The 23,725-nt window shown below is 34.5% G+C and overlaps 1 protein-coding gene across 1 annotated transcript in view; it reads right to left on the minus strand.

Moving 5' to 3' along the window:
• The window catches only part of LRRIQ1 (leucine rich repeats and IQ motif containing 1), a 102,470-nt gene that overhangs the window by 54,185 nt on the left and 24,560 nt on the right, over positions 1–23,725 (minus strand). The window contains exons 14-17 of the mRNA XM_088532947.1: positions 22,162–22,338; positions 16,838–17,311; positions 15,758–15,893; positions 13,443–13,562 (exon numbers count right to left, since the gene is read on the minus strand). Of these exons, the coding sequence (XP_088389073.1) occupies positions 13,443–13,562; positions 15,758–15,893; positions 16,838–17,311; positions 22,162–22,338 (907 nt within the window). The remainder of the gene's footprint in view (positions 1–13,442; positions 13,563–15,757; positions 15,894–16,837; positions 17,312–22,161; positions 22,339–23,725) is intronic.

The raw sequence follows: 23,725 nt of genomic DNA on the forward strand, positions 1-23,725 counted from the left end.
TCTGTCCTTTCAGATCATTACATACATTAAGAAAATATCTATGTAAACATACTGGAGGCATGCAAATAAAATGTATCACGTTCTTTAGCTGCTATACTTGCCTATCACCTACTAGTTCTCCTCAGTAATTTATTCTCAAATTGACAATCATTAAGTAATTTATTCAAGCAACTTTTATAAATATATAGACATATTTTGCCACAGTTATATATAAAAAACCCCTCTGCTTTAAATATGTGGGTTGAATTTCTGCTCAACACTATTTTCTTAGTGCAGTATTTGCTATTTATTCATTCGATAATCTCCACAGTGTTCTTATCTCTTTCATAACCTATAAAATCTCTTGCAGTGGTTTGAATGGTGAAAAATCAGCATAAATAAAAAGATGAATCAAAGCTATAGATATATATAGTCAAAACTAAGATCTAAAAAGAAACAAACAAAAATACAAACTCCCCTCCCAACTGATTTATCATTAAGATTATATCCGCTGATATAAAGCATATTTGGCATGCCCAGAAATGTTTAGCATATTATAAAAATATACCACACTGTCATTTGCCTTAGCCAAGAAAAATAAACACATAATTGATTTCCAAATGTATGTTCTTCCAGTGTTTACCCCTAGAGATTTTGACAGTACTAAGTTCAAGAACCTTTTGTCCATATTCTTCCCATGAACACTGTCCTGAAATACAACTAATGTAAAGTTTACAGAGAAACAGGATTTTGCCAATAACTAAGGCTAAAAATCAGGTCTATTTTTACTGAGATTATCCACTAACAGAAACAAATACAATCTGGATGAATTACAAAGCAAATAAAATGATAATGCTTGATTGTATGGTCTATGTAAACAATTACTGACTCCTTTTATTCCACAGGACAGGAAGTAGGCATACTGAATATATGTTTATTTCTAAAGTCAAATTAAGGAACTGATTTCACAAATACTGAGATATATAGAATAACTTTACACATATGGGTAAACCACATTCAGTTGAATTAAGATGTTAGTTCATCCAAAGGTAAGTCTTTTGACCCTCTGAATAACCCATACTTTATCTCCAGTTTGTTTGAAAACAAAGAAATATGGGTTATTTTTAAAAGTCTCAGTTTTTACAAGCACACAAAACATCCATATGAATATCTTTTTTTTTTCCCTTAAACTTCAAAAATCTGATTACTTTTAACATAATTTTTAAAATTGTATGGCCAGTTTTCCAAGGGTATTTTAAATTTTGCTTTATTTTACTGGATGTTATGCCAGTTTTTATTTAGCTCCTGCTAAGGACAAACAAGACAATTTCCAAGATCAATAAGAATATAGACCAACATATTTTCCACTAAACAGAATAAGATTATATTTGATAACATTCTTATAACAAAAATGAAACTATGAATATATTTATTTTCTATATTTTATAATGGAAACATATAATATTATTTAGCTATTTCTACTTGCCCATAGGCATCAGGAATTTCTTATCACAAATCACCATAAATTCTTTACCTTCTGTGAGTTTCATCCTAGAATTTTTCTTCTCCCATTTGACTTTGTAGTTCATTCTCTTTGTAGAGAATGAACTCTGAAGGATTAGGGATTTTTTTTCTCATGGCTTACTGTACATAATCTTTTACATTTTTCCACTCCTTCCTACTTCAAATATTTATTCTAGCCCTTCCTTCACTAAATGTAATGACTATTTAACATGAAACACATTAAACTTCTGTGGTCAAGGAAAAAGAATCTAATTTTGCAGTTACTAAAATTGAGGAGAATTGTTCTATTAACTTTAATGGGGCCTGAAAGTCCTGAAATACAGATTTTTAGTGCAAAAGTTATGCTAATCTATCTGTCTTTTTGATGATCTGGACTTATATATCATTTTATATATGATTTAAAATATATATATATGATTATATATGAAAATTGACAGCCTAAGTCTTGTCTAAATCAAGAACAAAAAATTGCTTAACGACACAGTATGAAAACTTGCACTCAGCTTTAAACCATTTCTAAAAGTAACTTTCACAACTCTGAATAACATTATGGTGCACTGGACTTTTGTCTTAGCTCAAGGAGAATCACAAGGCCGAAATAATAATAATAATAAAGTCAAAATAATGCCCCAAAATGCGCTACGATTACAAGGGCAATAGGGGACACAAGAAGGAAGCGTTAACAACATCACCTGACTAAAAAGGCCTCCATTTGAAACATAACAACTCTGTACTGGGTCAGACAAAATATCTGTCTACATCAGTACCTCATTTCCAAAAGACTTCAGCTGCAGGCACTTCTGAAAAGAGTGGAAGAAGCTGTGAATAAGCTGTGAAAGACAATTAGCTGGCAATCTTTCACTTCCTATATTATGTCAGACTCCAGAAATAAGTGGTCTAAGAAGTTTCCACAAATTCCTAGGCAAAGAGTGAGTCCTTTTGCAATATCGCCTCTAGGCCAGTACAAGAAAGAAAATAATATACATGTTTCAGGACACACACACCCTCAAATGGCACAGGGCCTAACTATATATGTTGGGTGTTGCAGCAGCCGGGGCTGCTCTGGTGCTGAAGACATGGTAGACCTCAGAAGCACAGGATGAACATATTTTGAGGAGGGCAAGTCACTATCCACTGATGACCATATGCCAGAAGTCCTCCCCTGCGCCACAGACAACTTCAGTTACCACAGCCTGTAGCTCACAAGCTGGCGCCTCCAGCTCAAACTGTAAACAACGCTGGTACCTTGGGCAATTCCTGGCTTCATCTGCGCTTCCAGAGCCAAATGAAAAGGTCGCACAATTCCATCTCACCTTTCAGCTTCTCAGTCTAATTGGACTCTGTTTGGGTTGCTAAAAATAAACCATTTGAAATATTTCCTGGTTTTGAAATGCAACAGCTGAATTCTGAGCTAAATTTCTGTAAAGACTAGAATATTCTTAATATTGAAAATATCGAGAGAGAATGCCTTGTTTATTATACTTAAATATTGAGTTAGTATTTTAGGAAAATAAATTCTTAAAATTAGGGAGGACTAACTGTTTATATCTATTTTTTTTCTTCCATTCCCTCCTTTGCTCAGCTCATTTGCTGTTTACAACAAACATTTAGCCAGAATATCTGTTCTATTTCTATTCACACGGTATGTTTATTTCCATGTTGTTTTAGGATAAAATGGGAAAATTGCTCAACAGAATATAAACAAGTAAAAGAAACTGAATGTCCAAAACTTTTTCTGAACTCAAAGTCATGGCTGGCCTCTGGGAATGACTATTCTATAAGAATAGAAGGGTAAAAAACAAAAAGGATAAACTTTATTCTTAAAACTATTTCCACATTACAGTTTTACAGAAATATCGAGTGAATTCTTTGCTTTTCAGAAAGATTCACCCTCCAGTCTTTCTGTCTGTTTAACCTGTTTCTTTGGACTTCTGTGAGGCCATTTGTGCCATTCCGCATCTTCACTACAGAGTGGCCCTTTTCCAGACAGATTTTCCAAAGCTTTTGTCCTTATTTTTTTTTTAAATAAAAAACATTAGACAAATATAGTCAAACACTCAGAATGAATCTCTCCGCTAGTTTTTGCTATAGAATATGAATGTATAGAATGTGAGTGTACAGAATACACATCTTCAGGGTGGTGACATCTTTGTTTTCTACTTTGTATGTATGAATACTGCGTTTCAAAAGCCCAATCCATGCCAAAAAAAAACAAAAATAAACAAAAATATCAAAAGAGAAATTAAAAACAGTACTTTGATCCAAAGTACAATAATACTCAACAGCATTCTTAGAATCACTAAGTCCAATAGGCTGGCACAATTTCTTTTTATTCACTACAAATAGGAATATGTATTATGTATTTTATGTGTATTTCTATATATTTTGTATATATTTATACATATATATTTTATTCAATAAAAAGAGGATGTTATTCAAGCAAAGAGGAAGAACTACCTTTTCCAGTGTCAGGCATCCTGCAGGGAAGGTGATGATTGTTTTTTTGGGGGTGGAGGGTGAGGAGGAGTTGGAATGATAAGGAAGAAGGGATCATATGCTGAAGGCGAATCCTGTAGCTAGCCATAGTAGAAAAGGGCACATTGGAGAAAAGCATGATGTATTTTCCTTCATCTAGTGAAAAGCTGTAGCTTTCTCCCTTCATTTCTGGCAAACATCTTTCATTCTGTGGTGTATTTAGTTCAAACGCCACACTATTCCAGGAAAATATGTTCCATGACTTTTTAAACTTTTTTTTTTTTTTTTTTTCCCCTGACAAGGAGGTATTCTTTTCTAGAAATTTCTTCTCCAGAAGCATAAGTAATTTTTGAAAAACTTGTTAGGAAAGCATGGAGTTTTAGATCGTATAGCTGAGACGGGAAAACCAAATCACTTTACTCTGTTCATTTATACATTGTTGATAGATTGTAATTGAAAATTGCCTTTGAAATTAGAGATCTGAATATTTTTGTGCATTTAATGGTTTCTTTCATCCCAGTTGTTTTAGGAATCATATTACTCCATGGGCTAGTTTTCTTCAGCTACTTGAGTTAATGTGCAGTTTAGTTAAAAACTAGTAAGTTGAATTTCAATTCAGAGCCAGACTTTCTAGTAAAAATCCAAAGCGGAGGTAGTATCAAATACAAACATCGCTAACTAAATCATCTCTTTGTTGCATTACTTTTCCACTTCCAATATGACCCAATTCCAGGCAAACTTCTGGCATCTTAAAACTAGTGCAAGTGAATTGATCTGACTGATCAATTTTTAGATCAACTTTTTTTAGTTGGGGAGTTTAGTTGATATACATTATGTACAGAACAGACTGCAACCTCTAGAAATAATATTTTTTCCTGGATTCGTCTTTCATGCATATTTTACGTTGTGGAGATAAAGAGGGCAGCATCCTAATAAAGGTTATTTTAACCTTTGGCAATGGTTCTTTTTCAACCCTGTCATTATATCGGATCAGAAAATTGGGAAAACTGGGCATGGCCGCATTCTTTTGACTGTTAAAACAAAACAAGGTTTCAAGCCAAAAAAATAATAGAGTATCATCTAGATTCCAAGGAAACATCGCAGTAATAAATTGACCCCAAGAGATTTTAAAGACATAAGAAAGCTGGTTACTTATTAGAGTACATTCTTGTAGGAAAGTTAAACACAGAGGACAAGCATATTTGCGTAGTTGTCAATGTAACCTTCTTATAAACAGGCAATTACTGAAAAATCACAATATTTTCTTAAGAAAAATATTCTGCAGAATTTTACTGCCTTCTCCAAATGTCATTTTTTCCAAACTGTTTAATAAGCTCAATTACTCTTTTACTCAAATGTATATGTATGCACACATATGTACATGCAATCACACATAAAATATATATGCATTTGTATTTATACATGTACACATAAGACACATAAATATTTCTGATTTCTCTAACTATACAGGACTAAAATTATAAAAAAGTGGATACAGGAATATCCAAAAGTAAATGAATACAGAAAATTTAAATGACCCTAAAGGATTTCTTTCACAAAAGTTTGAGGGCATTTACATACTTTTCACATGCCTGAATCTTACTGTAGTCTACTAAAGCCATTCAAGACCCACATACTGCTTTTCTAAATATATGTGTTTTTTTTCCCCCCTTAGGTCTGATAGTATTTTAAAGGACACACAAAGGGTCAGGAGCTAACTTCTACATCCTGTTTAGAATACAAATATATGAAATACAGATGAGTAAAGGCCTAACCTCAGTTTAAGAGTTTAGACATGGGTAAAGTAAGCATCAGAAAAGCCTGGATGTTTCAAAAATATTTTAACATCTCTATTCCCCACCCCCTACTTGTCAAAGCTCAGACAACTTCTGACTCATTCAGGACACCCCTGTGGGCTGATGGTTCTCAGATCCCCAAAACGATGGGTCTTCCCTCATGAAAATGCCAAAAATCTTCAGGGCTTCCCCTCTCTGCCACACTACACAAACTTTAACTGCTATGGACTTCAGCTGGTATGTCTCTAAAATCCTTTTCCCAAGTCTTTCTACCATTGTAAAAACAAATGAAAAAAAAACCCCACAACAGGTACTGAATTAAAAACATTAAACCAAACAACCCCCACACTTCTTAAATATTGTGTATTCAAAGAATATTGATTTTTAAAGAAATATAGCAAATTATTTCAAGAAGAAGTACTAAAATACAATAATAAAACAGGCTATTCACAAGTTTACAGTCACCGACTTTAAATCACTTTCTTGTGAAGCTGCTTTCTAGGCAGTCAGCCCCAAGCCTACAGTGTTGAACGGGGTTGCTCTGTCCCAGATAACTGGACTTTTCAATTGCTCTTGTTAATGTCATGCAGTTCTTTCCCCAGACTGTCCAAGCTGCTCTTGAAGAGCATTCTTGTCATTCAGCATGTGGACTACTGTCCCCAGTTTGGCCTCATCTGCAAACTTTCTAAGAGTGCACTCCAACCCATCATCCAGGTTATTAATAATGACGTTAGCAGTTTTGGCCACAATAATTACTATCCACTGGCAAGATTTTGCACCACTGATTACAACTCCTTGTGCCTGGCAGTCCAGCTAATTTTTCATCCATCTTATTGTCCTCTTCCCAAAGAGCACAGAAGTTGATACTGATATATTGAACACATCCTTAGTGCAAAGATGTCTAACCACTTTATTAAGAGTGTGACTCAAAGTTCTTGACTTTTAAGAAGCTCTGTTGCACATGCTCTTAAAGTTATGCCCAGGGCCCATACTACCTCATCTCATATACAAAAATATATGTGAGATGATAAATTTACTTAAGAGTAAAGATTACAATGAATCCAGATGAAGATTACATGGGAATTCTGAGAACTGAAGGTAGATTACTGCTTGAGGGAGATTAATGATATAGCAGCTTTAGCTTTTATAAAACTGAAATACAAAGACATAGCAACAGACAGAACTGAAAAAAAAGCAACAGCGTTTCTTTTTTTTGACAACTGAAACACTAAGAAGAAAATAGAAGAAAATGGAAAGATCATGGAAATGGAAAGATTCATGTCAATCATCCAGAAATCAATCATTGGACAAGTCATGGAAAGAGAGTTCCTGAAATTTATAAATAGACATTACTAAAGCCTTTTTCAATAGAAATCAGTGCATGTGCACGTGCTAAGTAGCAGACTTTTAACTAGATCCTTAAAACAAACAAACTATACTTAATCTAAAATGTCAGTTTTAACTCAACCAAGAAAAAAAACCCAAAGAACTTGGGGACATTATATTCAATAAATTTGGAATTGTTAGCACAGATTCACAAGAATTCAGATGCTGAGAAGAACTGATAGGTCTGTTACTACTTGCACTTACACTGATATCTTTAGCTATTAGAAATACTTTCCTATGAGGCTAATTAGTGTAAAACAGTCCAGCAATTTTTTTTTCTTTTATACATTGCTCCTGTGCTTGGTCTGTTTATTTAAAGATGTTTGACTTTGACTTTAGAGAAATAAGACTGATTAGCATAGTTAATTAATGAAATTACAGTACTTTGACATGGTTATTGGCTGAATACAGATTCCAAACAGTATTTTAGTGCCATGGTTCATTAGTTGGTTTTCCTCTGTAAAGTACTTCAGTCTGGCTACTTGATCAAGAGGTAGGTAAAGACAGGCTCTGGAGACAGTTTCTATTTAAACATTAAAGACGCTTCATTTGGCATTACAGAACTGAGCCAGAACACAAGTAGAGCACATTCTACACTTGCTATGAAGGAACTGAGATGTGAGCAATGACCATAATGCCCAACATTCAGGTTCCTGTTTTAGTATACACTGATTCTACAACAACTTACTTCCAAGTCTTTGATATCTATATGCTAGATAACCAGAAAACAAGGTTTTATTATTTTAGATAATCATAATCACAAACTACACAAAAGCTACAAAAAACCTCATTGCCTTATGTATCAAATGAGGCTACAGGCTTAAAATAATTTGCCATTCATTAATTTGGCAGCTGAAAAAGCAAAATCATATCAAGAGACTGCTGGTATACATCCAGTTACAAAGCTGATCTCTTAATATGTTACTTAGGATAGGGGTTTTCCTTCTGTTTCAAGAAGGTGTATCTCAGGAAATTTCCATTATACACTTTTTTGTTCTGCTACAACACTCTAACTTCATAATCAATTAAAAAAATCAAAAAGATCATATTCTTTGCAACATAAAACAAAGAAAGGCTTGATCTTAATCTGACATTTATAAGCAATTACAACAGCTAGACGTGTGCAAAGTGTCAAGATACAAGAAATGTTATGGACATCTAATCCATAGGCTGCACTTATTTCCTGATAATAGAAGGAAAACACCAACCACTGCCACAAGCCTGCAATCAAAAGTTCGCAGTCTAAGAGAAACTACATCTGAAAAGATTATCTGAAAAGAACCAAAACACCAAAACTCCAAGCACTTATCCAATATGAACATGTGCTAAGAATGCTAAGGATGAGATATATATTCTAAAAAATTGTTGCTCAACGTGCCATAACACTTTCAAGCGTTACTAAATATAAGCTAGCTTCTAAGCTTCTATCACAATAATAATAATAAAAAAGATAAGAAACTAAGGTATGAGTCTGCACGTAAAGGCATCTATATACTCTATACACATATACATCTATATACTCACAGATGACTGCTACACAGTTGCAATGGGAAGGCAAGCAAAAAATTAGGCATGACTATGGCCTAGTATGAATAACTCAAAATGTCATGAATTTCAAAAGCTGTCAAAGATACTGGAATGAAAAAAATCTAGAGAATCAGTCTTGGAAGAAGAACATCCCTTTATCTCAGGCAAAATCACCTTTGATGAAGGAAGTTGCAATGGATTTCATTTTAGTTTGCTTGCATTTTACATAGTTACATTTTTAAAGGGCATGACTAGATAGCAAAAGGAAGATCATAGTTTGTTTTGTCTCTACTCCTGCACATTGATAGAAGTTTGAGTTGCCTGGAGAGAACAAAAGATTCTGCCTGCCCTAGAAACAGCTTTCAAGGTGTCAGGATAAGTCCATCAGGGTGAGTGAGGACACCTCTGCAAGAGCACAGCAGAGAATGCTGAGAAGAGCAGGCACTAAAGCAGCAGCCAGCAGCCAGCTCCTGGGTGAGAAAAATGACGGAAGGCCGTCCCCTACGGACCCAACAAATTTGCTGAAGCTCAGAAGTCACTAAATTAAGAGTCATATTGCAAGGGCAAACTTCTTATTCCTGCATTGTCTCACTTTGAACTCTCTCTGTTTTAAAGCATATTCTGTTCTAGTTTGTAACTGTTATAAAAGCACTGAAATGAAATAAGCTGTTAAAATTTACAGCAAACACTATATCCACTTTGGGTTTTACCAGGTACCTCAGTATCTTCCACTTTCCCTATAATCATTACTTTATTTGGCATACTCAGGTGTCAAACACTATGAATTTTATTTCAGAAAAGAGCAAGCCACAAGGTAGGAGGCCTCGCAGGTCATTATCTACTTAAAGAAGCTTTCTATTAAGTCTTGAAAGCTGTATCTGTGCAAACTACTGTGAGCTTTTCTGAACCAATTTAAGCTAAATGCCCAAAAAAAAAAAAAAAAGGAAAGATGACATTTGCATTCTCTGCCATATAATCATCTGCGTTGGTATGTATCTTGATGATAATAAGATCTATGCCTATGTGCCAGCTTACTGTTTAAACTCAGTAATTTATTCTATGTCTATATTTCTGAGCAGAAAATTGTCTTTAAAAGAGATCCCACTCAGCAGGTTCAGCTTTGTGTCACTGGTGCATTCAGCCATTTTGCATTTGTCTTATTCTTGTCAGGAAAACGCAAATGCTAATGGCTACATGGAACAGAAATTAAGTGTTGTATCAAGTGTGTTTCCAGCTTTTGTCCACCAGAGGTAAAGTGAGCTCTCCCTTGTAGACCATTTGCGACATGGATGGACTGCCTGATGAAAGGGTATCCTAAGATCAGCCTTATGGAGCAGAGAGGCTGGAATTCTCCAAAGTCCACATGAAAGACATAAAATGAATATGAATACCAGGCTCATACTTCTGAGACATCTGTTGGCCAGATATTTCATCTCATCTGGGATAGCCTGTTAGACATTTTATGATACAACAGACATAACACTACTGCCATCAATTGCCTTTGAAAGTCTTGGCAGTTCATGGGGGCTGATGTGAACACCAGGAGATATCAGTAAATTGTTCAGGTTAAATGATTACTATTCACACTATTGCAAGCTCGCTAAAGGCATTTCCTCCAGATTAGTCATAGACAATCCCTTTTTAACATGATATGATGCAATAAATTTATACGAATAATATATATTTCTGCTCAACATGCACAAAAAGGTGCAAACAAAAAAAAATCCTGGGAAAAAACTACAGTTTTTCCCATGGTATTTCACAGTCTTACTTTCCAGAAAGCACCAAATCTACTGAGGTTAAAATGAAGATATTGAAAAGTTATTTAATGAAGTCTGGTTCCTAATGCTATGTATTATTGACTTACTGCACTGTGATATTTGGAAATTGTTTTAATGGACACCAGGATGCTAGCGGTTTTGTGGAATGTCAGATAACATTGAATTAAATCATAATGACTGATTTTTGCATAATGCTGTTATAAAAATAAGGGTGGCATTACAAAAGGGTATACCGTTCTAAACTTTTGGACAGGATTTTGTAGGTTTGTACTGGTCTGAGATAAGGAAAGGTTTTTCTGCGCCTCTCTCTCACTTCCCTCATTCTATCAGCAGTGAAATCTGCTGTTCAAAATGGTGTCCAGATCTTTTTCTCTTCCTTCACACCCCAGCATATGGGACCTCTTATGCCAGCGATGCGCACTCCTCCCTACACGCTTGTTTGAGGCCCGGCAGACAGCCACTGATACCATGTGTCACTATTTGGCTCAGCTTCAGCACTTTGCTATAAAACACCGAGGCCTGAAAGGAAGGGAGAGGAAGTACAGACTCCTCCAAGCTTTTCCTGCTTGTCTCTGCTGAAGTAACAAATCTGCAGTGTCCGGGGCCAGGGAATGAAAGAAGAGATTTGTGGTAACACCAGAGGGTGCTACAGTGCAAGCCCCTCTAAAACGACCTGGTGTTTTGCCTGCTCTGTTGTCCTCTTCTTCCCAGCCTCAGGATCACTTGTCCAAACGCAATGATTTTGCAGAAAGACAGATGGAATAAAATTATTCAGTTAGTTCTCAGTTGAACAATTAAAAAAAATATATATATAGGATTATTGGGGCAAGACAGAGTGGAATAAGCATGGTTCAGTTGAATTACAGTAGAGAAACTTCTGACCCATTGCCGAATAATTCAAACCAGGGTATTTTATTTGGATTATGATTTATTTATTTATTTATTTAGACTATGTGTCCTAGGTAAGAAATTAAAACTGTTCCAAATGTTTCTATAAAATTTAACTATCTAGAGAACTGCTGTCCTGATGACTGCCCTCTTTTAGGGGAATGTATGAAAAAGAAAAAAAAAAATGAAGAAAGCGCCCCTGTTGAAACCATCGATAACTATGCCAAAAAAAAATCATCTGGAGGAAAAAATTGAAAAATACTAAGGCTCTTTTTAATTAACCACATTTTGTTAAAAGTCTGACCTTTTCTTAATCACTTTTTGCTAATATTGCAAGTATTTCTTAGATGTCTTAGTGGACAGTCCCTGGCAGTGTTCAAGAAGTATGTGGATGAGGGCCATGATTTAGCAGGCATAGTGGTGATGGGTTTATGATTGGACTCGATGATCTTGAAGGTCTTTTCCAACCATAACGATTCTGTGATTTTATGGAACAAAAATCTATGATTTTCCTTCTTTAATACATAAGAACAGCTACTTCCTTCCTACATGAAAAATAAATCCCTAAACTTTCTGCTTTTTATTATTTTAGAAAGAAGCCAGGGATCAGAGAACATCAGCTAATGAGACTGCTCCTTATTGCATGTATTTTTAAATTAAAAAAAAAATTTAAAAAAATAAAAAAAATCCAAAATATAAGCCATATCTCTGTTTACAAACACACAACATTTCCCATTTACTAAACGATTCTTGGGACTCTTGTCCTAAACATGCTCCTACAATCAGATGGTAATTCTGAAAAACCTATCTCAAAACAGCTGCTCAAAGAGGGAAGAAAAAATTAAACACTATTCCAGTTCTTTGGGGTACAAACTGCCCTGCTCCAACTAGCAACATATCTGGTGTTTGGTTTTCATAACATTCTATGAGATATATAGGTATGTGAACTCTGGCTACACAGGGTCTCAGCCTGCCAGTAGTAAGGATATCACATGAGTCTCCTCTGCAGAATTGCAGTGGAATGTTGATAAATGGCTCTTGAAAGGATGCAGCAGCTGAATAAGCACATCACTATTTATAGACAAAGATTCATTACATTAAAAAAGAAAAAAAAAGCCTCAATCATATCAACTTAGGACTCCACGGGCCACATGGCTAACTGTTTTCTTTGCTTCACATGAAATCATAAAAAAAGAAGGTAATGAACATGAACAATTAGAAAGCAGTACTCCAAGCAAATACACATGGTGAGTCATCAACAGCTGACTTACTGTGCATACTGAGTCTAGAACTAGGCAGGCTGTCTCTTTTGAGGGAACAAGGAGCAAAGCCACTCGATTCTTTTGCTTGCTTACTGAAGCACAATTAGGAGATTGATCCAATAGATCCTTTTATTTTTTACTTAATTATATCAGAAGCCTGCTTTAATTTCTTAAGTGCAATTTTCTGACTCAATTTCAATCCTTTGAATCCATTGAAATAGAGTCCTTTAAAGGGCTCTATTAACACCACATGACCGCATACTAAGCCCCAGCTTATTTTTTTCTTTATTGTTCTCATTTTCTCGTATAAATGAGCAAAAGACATCTAAGGTTGATCCACCACTAACATATCTCATGATCTTTTACCTAGGTATTATTTTGTGGTACTTAAGAAAATTCCTGATAATGGTCAGCAAGTCAGAATAAAAAATTTTAGATTTTGTAATATTTGGAAACTAATTTATTATGTTTACCAAGTTAGCTACCACAATCAGTATTATTAAAACACTAATACTAATAAAAATCTCTTTCTTTATTCCCATTTGTTTGTCCTCCAATTGTAGAAATATATGCAGTTCTGTGGTAGGTGTGATATTAACAGCACAGAAACTACCAGAGCCTCTCAAAGAGCAGGAAGCAATTAATCCATGACAAATACATTTAAATGAATTATATATAGCAAATGCTTCTTTATCTTTAGACATCCAACATGTAATTCTAAGTCTGGCACTCCTTTCAATTTCTTTTATTTCAACATTTACATGATTGCTTTAAAATAATATTTCTTTTTCACATGAAATTTTTATGCTAATGACTGTGCTTACTTCATGAAATGTGTAATCATCCACAGTTATTTCTTCATAGTCATCCTCCACTTCATCACTTTTAACAGCTGCAAGAGCACTGGCCAGTTTCTTTCGCAACAGAAAGCCCTTCCAGAATGCCTAAACAAAAAATTTAAAGCATGTTATACAAAGCCATAGATCAAACCCAAATCCAGATTCTCTATGTTATCCCATTAGGGAGATAAAACATCTTGGGCCTTGGTTTAATAGCTCAATGATCTGTTTTTTGAACTTTATGTGACATTTAAAACTACAAGACAAATTAAATGCCAGCATATGTCTAAAGCTTAGAGTACTCAGGAGGCTCTCCACAAGTAAGCAGAAAGGAATCCTGCAACTCCCTCAACTACGAACCTGGGTCAGCTAATTAATTATTTGACAATTCCTTCAGGGACTATTATAAACTGAAAGGAAAAACTACAGAAGAAAAAGCTGAGTGTTAACTTTCAAATTACTGAGAATAAAAATACACTTGCACTAAGTGTCTTAGAGTTTACAAGTAGCAATTCTTGGAAAGATCTCATGTCCTCTTTCTTAACCATCTCAGATTTTTGTTTAAAAATATATCATCAGTAGGCATAATCTTATGCAAGAAAAAAAAAGAAAAAACGGAAATAGAACAAAGAAGGGCTAGAAAAAGAAAGGTGTTAGAAAAACATACTTGCGAGGCCATAGAATCAGATCTAGCCACGCACTTCAGAGACCAGAATGACAGAGATGGAACTAGGAAAACTAAATTCAAGACATCAACACATCTGCAAAATCACTGTTTGATATTAATTAGGGTTTCAGACGTATATGAGCAAGCATTCAAAATATGATGCAAAAAAAAAAAAAATCCATGGTCCTAGAATATGTACTGTTATTCACTGCTAGTGGCTTTCCAGGGAAGGCTCTAAGATAGGAAAGGTAAACTAAATATTAAGGTGGGCTTAATATTAAAAGGTTTATTTGAATTGTTGAAATGACTGCATAATTTTTAAATTATTGACAATATCAGTATTTTTACACATACGTTTCCCTCATTTGTTTTTCACTGTTTGCATTTTGTTCTCTATGTTCAGATATTTATAATCATCCACATAAAATACTGAGTGAACAAATACAATTAACAAATACAATTTTCGTACTAACTCTGGAAATTATCAGGTCTGAAATAAAGCAAGCATTTTTTTATTCATTTTATAAATTTGTGGAACTCAGCACTTTCATATGTGGTAGAGGCCAAAAGTATAAACAGGTTCAAAAATGGACTAAATAAATGTATGGAGAGCAACGGTGATTTTACTACCTACACACTGTACTCCAGAAACAAATTTCTGCTCCAGCTCCTAAATTATTGACTGCTACAAGCTGAAAAAAAGTATATTAGAGAAAATATTCGAACTCAACTACTTTTAGTAGGTATATTTACTAAGCATTTTACTACTGGTCATTTGTTGAATAGAGACTGCTGAGTTACATAGATTTTTGGTCTGAAAGTGGAACTGCTGCTCCCAAATCACCCTGGTACTATTGACATTTTTATCAAAGACTTACAACTTGGAATACTTTTAACTAAACCCTTTGGTGAATTGAGATTTAAATTATTTGCTTCAAAATGTAGTCTTTTGCAGCTTTCTTTCTAAATGCTCTATCCGATTAGCCAATGAAACAGAGTCAAGGCAAGGACATGAGTTCTGACATGAAGCAATCATTTCTGTTTAACTGTTATCCCAATATCTACCAGGGCTAGCCTGGGAGAGCCTAGGCCAGGGCCTGTTCCTAAAACAGTATGAATAAAGCTATCCTTTTTGGGGCACATGGGCAGAAAAAGGAAGACATGGATAGGCAGGATGCAGGAGATGAGAAGACTAGAGAGCTGTACAGATACAAGCTACAATGCGCTGCTTATTCTGACAGTTTGACAGCACAGACATTCCCCAGCAATAACATGAGCACAACACATTTTATGTCTATAAGATTAAGATTAATTTTATAATTAATATATATACATTATAGTTTATAATTAAAATATGCAATTTTATAATTACAAGTAATTAGAATTAATTATAATTAAATCAAGCAAAACTAGTTCAGGGAAATTTTTGATATAAAAGGAAAAATATTTTTATGCTTCTAAAAAACTTTTGAGCAAAAAGTTTTCTTTTAGAAACATCAAACTTACACTGATTAAATAAAATAAATACAATTAAATCATAAAAAAGGGAGAGAAGACTTGCAAGTTCACATAACCAATAAGATTGTTTCTTATTAAATCTGAAAAATAAGCAGAGTGAATACTCTAAACCAACCTGGATTAGTGTGGCAGCTTCATGCTTCTTTCCTGAAGCATCTGTAAACTGATCATTCTCTGTTTTGGTGCAGCCAGCCTTCTTGGCATGGTACTTCCTCCAAATGGACTGAATCACTGATGCTGACATATGCAGCCTAGTAGTGAAATAAGGACCTTTATAAATAACATAATCTTGCCAGTAAAATTGGATTATTTTAGCAGCCAAAGAAGAAACCTTTTAGATTTTTTTTTTCAGACTTTCAATTTCCATATACTGACTCCCAGTTTCCTGAGAGGTAACAATGAATTCTGTGGTCTTCCAGAATAGAACATTTTATAACAAATTGTTATCGTCTAAAGTACAGACTAAGGACTACTGCCTATTCACCACCACTCTAAGGAAAAGGAAGAAATGATGCTCGATCCACATGGGTATTGAAGATATGTGCATATTTATGAAACTTGAAACTGAATTCTTACAAGAGAGTCATAACTGAACTTTCCTATCTTCACAGCAGAACTTTTGGCTTCTATTTTCCCCAACAGTAACTCCAGAACCACATGAACCAGTGGCAATGATATTCTAAGGAGGAAATAAAGCAGCTCGCCTCATGCAGGAGAATATATGGGGACATGGAACAAGTTGAACTGGCCCTTCACCCCTGCCTGTAGGGGTAAGGAGCGGGTTGGGGCGTGCTGGGGGAGTGCCAAAGGCAGGGCACACAGTTAGCTCGTCACTCATCATCATCATCATCATCCTCACTCAGCCACAGGAGCCCGGCCTAAGGTCAGGGGAGTAGCATGGTAGATTCGAGCAGCTTTTCCCTCCTGCCTTCTAAACCATGCTCACTGTAAACTCAGCTCAGATGAATTTGGAATCTCTGATGAATAGCACTGCAAACACCTTACACTACTTGAGTGTTCATAAATTGGTGTTATGAATGTACTGTGAAAAAGAAAGAAGCTAGGAAATCATGGGAAAATGTTAGTATTCTCTTAATTTAGAGGTTTCTCTTAGATCCTTATACACATGTATTCTAATACACTTACTGCCTATCCATATAGTCTATTTGAAAGCAATCCAACGTCTGTATCTTACTTTTTTGTATTAATATCAAAATGCTGGAGATTTCTTCCTGCATTACTTCCTGAAACTGACTGCTGCAACATGAGTTGGGCTGACTTGTTAGTGTTGTCTTTGCTCTCCCCGTCATAACTAATGCAAGATTCAGTGCTCTCCTGTTTTAGTCTGTGATGTTCTTTATTTTCCTGTCGGTGCTCAGGTATGGAGGAGTTAATGAATGTGGCCTGAATATTGTGAGTAGCAATCCATCTTTCAGAAGGATCCAACAAGACCTGTTTATTTTCCGTCGCACCCATGATAAAGAGGTTATTTTCCTGCAGGCAGCCAGTGGATGTTTGTTTTAAATGATTGTGCAGTGCTTCTGGTACATCTCTGTCACTTCTATTTAGTTCACCATACTCATGTGCACGTCGATGTTCGAAACTAAGTTTCATCAGCTGATTAAAGTACTGGCATTGTTTCTGTGCATCATCAATGGAAGAGGCAATTCTGAAGAAACAAAATAATGTGTTTTAAACTGTAAACATTTTCTTTAAAAACAAAATACCCTGTTATTTCCTAATCTACCCTATATTCTCAAGTAGCCTTACAAATTTTCATATGCTTCACATAGTGAATTACTCTGACTGAAAACCAATTTATTGTGTTTATAAATCTTGATCACTCTTTTCTACTTTTGTAGTATCTCAAATATACCAATATATATCAGATTAATCATTTTACTCTATTAATTTCTTTTTCAGTCTGTTTGGAATATGCACTGGGTAGTCATTTCAATGTTATTTTATTGTGTGGTTAGAGGCATATGCAGCCACAGACCTTAAAGGATTTGAAGTAATTTTCTTTTAAATCAGGTAATAGCCTTAATAACCCTATTTAATTTAGGAATCAGGAAAGTTAATATAAAAATAATAGCAATTTTAAAATTTAGATCAGAACTACAAAAACAAAACCCAAGCTTAGATTCTAAAAAAGAAACCACAATCCCTAGAGAGAATTTAGGATAACAGAAACTTTTCAAAAGTAAGTATTTTTATTAATAATGTAAGGAAAAGTGCTAGACTGATTTTCTGTGGAAAATTAGAACTCTCTGCATTTTTTTTCCAGATTAACAGCAGTTTACTGTTAAACAGTAGTTAATTCAGTGGAGTTCTTGTTAGTATTTGTTCACTTTTGACTTGTGGTTTTAAATCTGCTAAGCTGTATTAGCCTGGCAGAGGGATAAGATGGAGTACTAGAGGCACATGGACCACCTGATTTCCCTTCAGATTGTTAAAAAGAGCCCAGCGATGTTAACCTATGAAATCTGGCTCTCATTAGTTCTTAGTGTTACACCATCTAAATGACAAGGAGATGTAAGAGCAAACATGAACTAATTGTTACAGATAGGGAAGGGTGTCTGCATTTAGGTAGTGTTTATCCATGTTATTAGGTAGCAGATGCTTTTGAAAGTAGGAAAACATTTTCCTTTGATAGTATAGATAGATTCAGAGATCTTGCACCTGGAGCTATTTTCCAAGAAGCATAAAGCCAATTCTAGGTCAGTGATGCAAGAGAAAAAGCAGAAACAAGATGGATTCTCTTGAGGGTCTGGAAAAATCACATTCTAAATATATTGTTTGAATAACAGAATTTTCCTTGTGTTCATCATTCTTGAAAGGCAAAGCTTTTATAATGTTTATTGTGGAAACGAATCCATACTTGTAAAAAAACATTCTTTAGTGATGTTCAATTATTTAAAAAAAAAGAAAGAAAAAAAAAAACACAAAACAACATATCAATTATTTCCCAACTTTTTTTTTCTTTTTTTTTTTTTATTTTCTTTTTAGTCCATTAAAGCCTTTGTTACTGCAAGATTTCCTTTTCAGAATTTAAGTTATTACAAATCAGTTATCTGCCTTTCAGAACTTTTATAATATTACAGATGAAAGGGTCTGGTCACACTCCCTCTTCTGGGATTGCTTCTGGTTAAGGTAGAGATGACACTTTACAAGTTGGCCTCTAGACAAAATAAGAAATGGGATGCTCCTGATGGAAGCACCGGAGTCCATCGTGCCTGGCTGCTTGCTATGCAGTGTAAGGTAGTCACATCTGGCAGTTCTGCTACAGCCAGTTTTATGGCTTCCAGCTTTGGAAGCTCTAATCTTAATTGCTAACTAGAGTCTCATTTTGATTTTAACAAGGGAAGTATTTTTACTCTCTATGCAAATTTTGGCACAAATGTGAAATTCCCTAATACTTTGCTTTAGCAATGAGGAAAAAAGGGATAATAAGCAAGAAGAGGAAGAGATTGGACTTTTGGAGCAAGGTACAATTGTGCTAGAACAGCTGCCCTGCTGCTACCAATGGAACAAGAACCCACTTTCAGAAAAGGCGCTGCAAACACACCTCCCTGTACCTTACCTACTAAAAATATACCTCTTGACTTATGTTAGGGTTTCCCTGGGGCTTGGAGGATGGATAAGAGCAATAGATTTCAGATTATAAACTATTTGGGGGTTCAAACCAGGGATTTATTAGCAATGACTCCAGTCCTACCATTCATCCACCAGAAGCATCCATCAATACCTTCTTGATAAAGCCAGACTAAGTGCTGCCCAGTTTCGCATGCCAGGTTGGGGAAGAGCAGGGGAAAACACTGACTCATAGATAGGAAGTCTGAACATCCACTCATAGCATTGGTAGTTTGCTCACAACACATTTTGTACAGAATTTCCTCTCCCACACGTGCAGTGAGTGCTGCTGTATTCAAAGAGCATCACTTTCTCAGAATGAGATGGTAAAAAACATGGGTAAGTGACATATGCACCTTCTTAAAGCAATGATTTCATTATAGTATTTTGGTAGTTCAGACGAATGTCTTCATAACATATTTTTGAACATATACTAAAGAGGAATGGGGCATGAAAAAGTAGACTATTTCTCAAGTAACACAAAACTGTATTTTTTCCATCTTCTTGGATGTCCTAATTTGTCAGCCTAACAAGAAAGGAGTTCATTCTGGAACAGGAAACAGACTATGGCCCTCCTATCCCCCAAGATAAAACAAACTTTGCCAGAAAAGCTCAAATAAGAAATAATATTCATCTTTATGCATATGTTCAATGTGAGAATTTTTCAGTTCTGCATCAATATCTGCTGATGCTAATACTGATAAAGAATCTTGTCTATAGTGTTACAAAGTTACAGGTAAATCATAAATAAGATTTACCCCTATCTGTTTCAGTGCTAGCTTAATACACAGCTTAATATTATGTTTCTCATATCGCTGCCCTACTGTGATTTTTGTAAGTCAACCAGTTAAAAAAAAAGGTTATTTTGTTCCAGTTAGCATCCAATTGTTTGTAAGAAATGTGGACTATTCAAGTAGTGTACTCATATTTTAAAGTGTTTTTTTTTTTTTTTCTGTAGTTGTATGGTAAAATCTAATTTGTCTTAGGGGACACTTACATAAACATCATTTCTGATGTTCCCATACAGGTTACAGAAGTCCTTTAGAAATACTTGGAAGAGGTTACTTTACGCTTTTTCTACTGCAATGCCATTTACAAGATTCCTGTTATTTTCAGTATATTACAAATTTAGTACCTACAAATTTCAACTTCCACTAGCCAGATACCTGCCTATCTAATTACTGAAAGCAAATTATTGCAACCAAAGTGTTGTAATAATTTTATATAAGATTACTGTCTACAAGATATCTGAAGATTATATGACAAGAGGCATTTATTAGAATGAAGAAATTTAATTAAAAATAAATGTAATTCTTAAGCATGGTAATAACAGTAACTCTGCTGGCAGAAACAGCACAGACAACTTAATTGAGCAGCAGTGGTGTATGAAACATGGATTAGGGAACCAAGCAGTGATTACTTTTGGCAGCTTACATACTTGAGGTCGTACCTACAGGGGCTCATAACTTAGCAAGATGTGAGGCAGGCAGAAGTTTGCTCTATTTTTGGCCTGTTCTTAAGCAATGTCACATTAATTCAGTCAATTTGGATAAAGTACTGCAGTATGTATGCATAATAGCTGTGCTGTTAAAGTTTATATATGTACATGTTGTTTAGGGTTTCTTTTATGAACTGCAGTTTTCAATGGTTTTTAAATCATGCATAGAATGTATGTTTAGCCAAAATGAAATGGAGAGGGCTTTAACCAATAAGAAATGCATTTTAAAAATAAATTTCATATATGATACTTCAACCATCTCAAGCTTACCAATTTAAAAGTTGCTGTGAATGAATTTTCAAAATCTTATAAAAATCGGATGTGAAAAATTGGTTACATTAATTAGTTATATTACTTGGTATTACTAAAGTTTTTCTTTACTGATCTAATTGTACACGCATGTGGACCATGGAGAAATAATCCATTATATTTTGTGAACAGCATCTTGCTCTTGCATCAACTTTCTTACAGAAATGTATGCAAAAGTGAGAATTTATTAAAGCCCTATCACAAATCATATTCTATTTTAGCATTTTTAAACCAATCAGCATTTTTAACAAAACGGGCCCTAAACTTAGGACAGGACAAAACGATCTCTACTGTAAAGTGAATATTTTAATAATTTTTTCTTTGCTTTCTTCTCCTTTCTTCCTTTAAAAAAATCCAGAAGGAAAAAAAACCCCTACTTCAAACAGGTTAGAAAGCACCAGTTACCTAGGCACTACATCTGTCAGAGAAACCACACCATATAGTTTCTTTCAAACTAAATCCAAACTAAATCTCAATCTATTTTCAAGGAAATCCTAGTTTTGTAAGAGATGAAGAATTTAAAGCGACTCAGTAACGGAGTTACTAAATAAGACAGTAAGACATAATATCCAATAATACCACACTGGTCTGTCCCCATACATGGAAAGTAATATCTCATTAGATTGTAATAAGACACCATAAATACATCTACTTATGTGAAAATAAAAAATGGTGAGATTCTGAAAAAATACAAGTACTTTTCATGATTTAGCACCTGAACTTTACCTGATCTAACAAAGTCAAATGTTAGATGCTTCACCTGCTCTCGGAAATATTCAGTACCACACAGGCCTAAGTTCTTTCCAAAAATCAACCAAAGAGTTGGATATTAAAGAGAATGCAATATTGCAATTTTGCTATGAAAACATTTGTGGCCCTTGACTTTTCTGTTTTTAATATTCAGAAAACAGGTGCAATATTCTTTACAACGAGCTTAACAATTTATAATTTCTTTACTAACATAATCCATGTTTCTAGTGAAAATCTAATTAAAATTCACAGGAAAAGCATAGTGAACTACCCTAAGTATACATCAGAACATGCTTCTGAAGGCAATTTGCATTCACATTAATACATACCCCAAGCTGGCAGCTGTTTTCTTAAGTAGAACATTTTCTTCAATTTGAGATTGACAAAGTTCCAGAAAAGTTATTGATTCTGATTCTTTGATTCCTTCAGTTTTGAGTAAAGTATGGTAATTTATGTTTTCACCATTAAGAAACTGTAAGTTATTAAGGACCTTACATAGGGAAGATCTTGAAAGAAAAAGAAAGAAAAAGTCACAATTAGCTTTATGAAAAAATTCTATATGAAATCTATTGCCAATTATAAAAATGCTACATGATTGGAAAACAGCACAAAAACTGTTTGCACAATGGCTATTAGTTCCATATGTTCATGACCATTAAGAGTATTCAGAAGCATCTAGTGCCTTAAAAGAAATGATCTCAGTTTGTGTATTCAAACATATAAATCTTAGTTTACTTAGTTCAGTTCTTCTAAGTATCCATTAAATATATTTACACATAAGGTGTATTGAATAATTGCCTGACTGGTCTACAGTATTATCAGTTCACTGAATTGAGTGAGGTCCACTTCTGAAATATTAAGGTCAGGTAAGTGAAAGGGATAGCAGTAGAGATAATATATTAAGAAAAGCACAATCAGGGCCACCATTATTAAAAAAAATAGATACGAGATACATTGAGCGTTTTAAGAAATACTATTATTGAGGCTCTTTTAGGTTATTGTGAAATAAAGTCTGCTACTGCAACTTTGTTCCACGTATATCATATGTTAGTTCAACTTTGTTTAAAATTGTAAGACTACAAAAAAAATTAAATCTGTATGTCAACACTCAGTAATTCCATTGAATGAATTTTAAATAACACACATGAATATCTATTGTTTCCTTAAAAGGGAACAATGTTTAAAAAATTGCTATTAAAAAGATAATGTGTTTTTCAAAATTTTAGAACCTGACTATTCCCTACAGTAGTAAAAGATGATTATTTAGTTGAGACTGTAACATTAGGTTTCAAAATAGAGAAAGTCTAGAAATATTCCAAAATGTGGCTTATTAAAATAGAATGATACTTCATGCAAATACAAATCTTTCTGTCTTCATTGCCCATTACTGTAAGGATAACAATGACTGAAAGACATTCAGAAGAAAATTAGAGTTTTAGATAGACAGTCTCAGAACAAAAGAGGAATTACCAAAGCTGATATTGAATCATGATACATTTTAAAAAAGTGCTATATCATGTTGATCGATATTAGAAGTATTGTGTCTTAGAGCTATGGGATCTCAACAGTAGTTTTTCCAGCTGGGTTTCTCCTGGTGAAGGGCTGAGTCAATATTTCATTTAGTGAAAACTTCCTGGTGAATATTCTATCACTTAAGAGGCTCTATAAATCATTATGGCATTGAAACACATTCCCCTAGGAGTGCTCAGATTGATCCCAGGGTTTAATTTTTAAAAAGCAATTTCTTACTACTTTGCTTTTGTTGGTGTTATCGCTGGCTGGACATGAAAGTACAAAACCAATCGGGAAATTTTACAGCTAATTCCTTTGTTGGTATCAAGGGGTTATGTAAAGTTCACTAGAACACATTGCCTGAAGTTACAGTCAATGCTG

The sequence above is a fragment of the Tinamus guttatus genome, unplaced genomic scaffold (assembly GCF_059628265.1).
Source record: "Tinamus guttatus ecotype Peru unplaced genomic scaffold, ASM5962826v1 Tinamus_guttatus_pri_ptg000472l, whole genome shotgun sequence".
In the NCBI taxonomy this organism is placed as follows: domain Eukaryota; kingdom Metazoa; phylum Chordata; class Aves; order Tinamiformes; family Tinamidae; genus Tinamus; species Tinamus guttatus.